Source organism: Nematolebias whitei, chromosome 13 (genome assembly GCF_014905685.2).
Source record: "Nematolebias whitei isolate Nwh7 chromosome 13, NemWhi1, whole genome shotgun sequence".
Classification (NCBI taxonomy): domain Eukaryota; kingdom Metazoa; phylum Chordata; class Actinopteri; order Cyprinodontiformes; family Rivulidae; genus Nematolebias; species Nematolebias whitei.
The window spans coordinates 19,642,195-19,646,464 of NC_056510.1; the positions used below are offsets into that span (position 1 = coordinate 19,642,195).

The 4,270-nt window shown below is 38.3% G+C and overlaps 1 protein-coding gene across 1 annotated transcript in view; it reads left to right on the forward strand.

Moving 5' to 3' along the window:
• Window positions 1-4,270, forward strand: part of ttc21b (tetratricopeptide repeat domain 21B) — a 309,444-nt gene that overhangs the window by 3,944 nt on the left and 301,230 nt on the right. Inside the window, exons 7-14 of the mRNA XM_037686152.1 lie at window positions 288-297; window positions 648-771; window positions 858-1,015; window positions 1,584-1,805; window positions 1,894-2,132; window positions 2,438-2,510; window positions 3,577-3,687; window positions 3,763-3,901. Of these exons, the coding sequence (XP_037542080.1) occupies window positions 288-297; window positions 648-771; window positions 858-1,015; window positions 1,584-1,805; window positions 1,894-2,132; window positions 2,438-2,510; window positions 3,577-3,687; window positions 3,763-3,901 (1,076 nt within the window). The remainder of the gene's footprint in view (window positions 1-287; window positions 298-647; window positions 772-857; window positions 1,016-1,583; window positions 1,806-1,893; window positions 2,133-2,437; window positions 2,511-3,576; window positions 3,688-3,762; window positions 3,902-4,270) is intronic.

The window sequence follows — 4,270 nt, forward strand, 5'->3', positions numbered from 1 at the left end:
TGGATGGATGGATGGATGGATGGATGGATGGATGGATGGATGGATATTTTATTAATCCCTGGGGTAGGCAGTAGCATGTTCTAATTATACAGGAAAAAAGACAGAAAAGAATTAAATAAGAAGTAAGAAAAAAGGTTTGTTCAAAGAATCGCTAAAAAAATCCGATCCCCCCCCTACTTTAGACAAGGATAGTTGCAATTAATAAACCTTTTTAAAAAGTGGTGTCTATGTAGCCTGTTAAGATTTCCAGCCTGTTTTGATTTTCCTCTGATTTTATGTTTCTACAGTGTGGACGCAGTGGGAAAGTGATTGAGAAGACATTCAGAATGGTGGAAAGGGCTTATTCTGTTATTATTATTATTATAGTAACAGCCACTTTCTGTGCTTGCTAAGGTTGTCTAATGGTGGTAGCCACCTTGAATCAGGCTGACTTCAAACGTTAATTGGTTGTAGTTGTACTATACATAAAATGATTATTTTCTGAGAATTTCATTATCTTTTCATTGGTTCATGTGATATTTTGCTAACAGATAAACAGGCAATTACGTGACTGCCTAACTTTCTTGGTGGCATATGATAATCGTTATAAAAAACATTCAAAAATATTAGTATTTTTAACAAGCATTATTTTGTTTTGTTTATTTTAGCCTCCTACTCCTGGCCAGCCTCCTATTTCTCAGCACTGTGCCACATTGTTGGACACTGTGGTCAAAATTGTGCCGGGTCTCCTCCAAGCAGTCTTTCTGCTCGCCCAAGTCAGATTTCAATCTGGTGAGTTAGTTTATTTAACTTACTTTATTCATTTACTTATTTATGGAGGTAGTACCTTACCTTGCATTCCCGCTGTGTTCATTCAGGTGACATAGATGCTGCTCAGAACAGTCTGAACCACTGCCTGGACCAGTGTCCATCTTATGCAGAGGCTCATCTGTTAATGGCCCAGATCCATCTGCTGCAGGATAACGTGACGCTGTGCAATCAGTCGCTCGAGCTCTGTCTCAGTCACAACTTTGAGGTAACGCCAACTAAAAAAAGAAAGTTTCATCCAGTAAAATAACTTGAATGTAGGACACTAAAAAGCTTTTTAGCATAGATTTGAAAAATAAGAAAGCAACAATATCTTGAATTGGTAAGTGCATGTGTGGTAACTACATTAATTTGCAGCTAAAGTAATTTTTATGGATGAAATTTAATAATGAAATCTTTAAGAGATGCCATGAAGGTGGTACATGTAAGAATGCACATGTTCCACCTTGCGTCACTGTACTATTACAATATAGCCTTTCTACATTCTGTACTGAATGCATGTACTGTTTATACTTTTAAAGACAGATAATATTGATATCAACACAAGAAGCTATCAAAGGACTAATCTGCCATTCCTATATGCTTTAGTACATATTTATCGTCATGTAAACAGATTACACAAGAAGTATTATATATTGAAACCAGTTGGAAGCAGTGAAAAATCAGAGTCCCTGTCCAGCAGGCTATCGTGAATGTTAGTTGTTACTTTGAATCTTGAACAATATGACAGATAGAGCTGCATAAACTTGTTCATATTAATAACGTGTCCATTCCAGATCCGAGATCACCCTTTGTACCACCTGATCAAAGCTCAAGCTAAGAAGAAACAGGGTGAGCTTGCTGAGGCTATTCAGACATTGCAGATGGCCATGAGTCTTTCAAGTGTCCGTAGAGCAGGTTCCTCCAAATCAAAGCACAAGAAGATGGAACTGAGCTCCGCTGATTCTGTATCTGTCTTCTTGGAGTTAGCTGAGGCACTGTGGCTCAACGGGGAACAGGTAAAAATCACGATTTCTCATATGTCAAATGAGTACAGCAGGATAGTATTTTGTTTGCGAACTTTGTAATTTGATGAACATCTTTCAGCATCAAGCAGCAAAGGTGATGCAGGACGCCATCAATGAGTTCTCTGGAACGCCTGAAGAACTACGTGTCACCATTGCTAATGCGGACCTGGCTCTGTTGCGTGGGGACACGGAGCTGGCGCTGAGTTTGCTGAGAAACATTACCCCCGAGCAGCCCTATTACATCCAAGCCAAAGAGAAAATGGCAGACATATACCTGAAACACAGACGAGAAAAACTGCTGTACGCGAGCTGTTACAGGTAAACTCAAATAATGCAAGGAAAACAGCCTCAATCTAAGATAAAAGCTGTTCATCAGACTGATAGTGTCTGAAATAAGCAGCTTCTGTCTGAAAGTTAAAGATGCATCACCCATAAATGTACACCAGTACAACAGTGTTCACATTATTAAGTCTATTAGAAAAAACATGAAATCTTAGACACTGGCAGCAAAAAACTTTGATGCATCTTATTAGTAGTTCAGAGTTAGTATGATTAACCCACAGAGGATGGTGGAGAAATAACTTCATAAGTACAAATAGAATAACTTATTGTCTTTTCTACAGAGAAATGGTAGAGAAGCTGCCCAGCCCTCACACATACCTCCTGCTCGGTGACGCCTACATGAACATTCAAGAGGTGAGTGGGATTCATTCCCGTCTGATGGAATATTTGCTTTATCTCACAACATCTGAGCTTTTGTTATTCTTCTCTTCCTCTCTTTTCTTAAAGCTTTTGCATTATATGTACAATTGTATAAGATCCAATATCTTATTACCGTTTTTCTTTACAATTTATACTTTTGTTGGATGTAAATGGGTTCCTGTGTACACAATTTCGTTCCACCACATGCACCACATGTCAAATAAAGAAACTTTGACTTTCTTCAAAAACTGTTTTATATTTCACGTTTTTAAAAAAAGAGCTCAACGTAAAATGATTAATAAACAGATTTAATCTAATAATGTGACAAATGTGGAACCTATACATAATCTAATTTCAATATGTTTTTTTTACGTAGTGTTTATGGAACAAAGTACTTGCATTGTTTGATCTGCTGTACTGAGTCCTTCACAAATATCTTGGTTTGTGACTCCACTTCTTATTTTACAGGTTAAAACTGGTGCATGCAATGCCAGAGTTTTAGAAATGTTTCTTTATGAAATTTAGTTGAAAAAGTGTGACCTATGCACCCTATCAGTTGTGAACATAGGTGTATAAACTGAACTATAAACTGACACAAAGCTGAAACCATGATTGCTTTTGAAACTCACTTAGGAGGTTTTAGGCTTTTCGCTGACATTTACTTCACACAAAATGATGCTGACGTGTATTCGATTTAGCACTACAAACACAACATAAAATGGAAACCGCATTTACTTGCAGCTAAGTGACGGACAGTTGGTTTCAGACAAATCATTAGATCAAAGGCCAGGACATACTGTCACCATCATAAATTTATGGGTGGTAACACAGGCCTTCTGACGTGGACATATTTTGGTTGTGACGGTGGGTAAGGTAGTAGCACTCAAACCTCAACCTGACCTTCAGTAAATGTGTTTTTCCAGAGCAGCTTGTATGTTAAAGCATGAATCAGCTTCCTAAATGTTTACCACATGTTCCCAGCTGTTTATAAGATTTACAAACACCAGCAACCAGCTATAAATTGTGACACTACTTACCATGACTGTGTGTTTATCTTTAGCCAGAAAAAGCCATTGAGGTTTACGAACAGGCTCTGGAGAAAAACGCCAAAGATGGAGCTTTAGCCAGTAAAATTGGGAAAGCCCTGGTCAAGACTCATAACTTCAACAAGGTAGGCCTACGCTGTACACTAACAATTTACAGAGAAATAAATTTGGGCTAATGGAAGTCTGTTATGATCAAACAGGCAATTAGTTATTATGAGGTAGCACTGAAGACAGAACAACAGAACTTCCTGCGTTATGACCTGGCGGAGCTGCTGATGAAGATGAAACAATACGAGCGATGTGAAAAAGTCCTGCAGGAAGCTCTGGCTCTTGAACCAGGTACTTAAGATAATATTGAAACAATATTACGACTACAACTGGTCCAGAATGCAGCAGCCCAATTTTTAACCAGTACAGGCAAAAGAGAGCACATTACTTTGGAACGAGTTACCTCTGCTTGTCAGACAGGCCCCCTCCCTCTCGGTTTTCAAATCCCGTTTAAAAACTCACTACTATTCAGTAGCTTTCAACACCAGAGGATCTATGTTATGAACCTGTACGCTCCACACTGGTTTGTCGTCATATTTATTATCTGCATCGTTTTTATGTCTGTATTTTGATCTACTTCATTTTGTATATTGCTTCGTGTGTTGTCTGTTGTTCTGTCTGTACAGCACTTTGGTTGGCCTTGTAGCTGTTTTAAGTGCT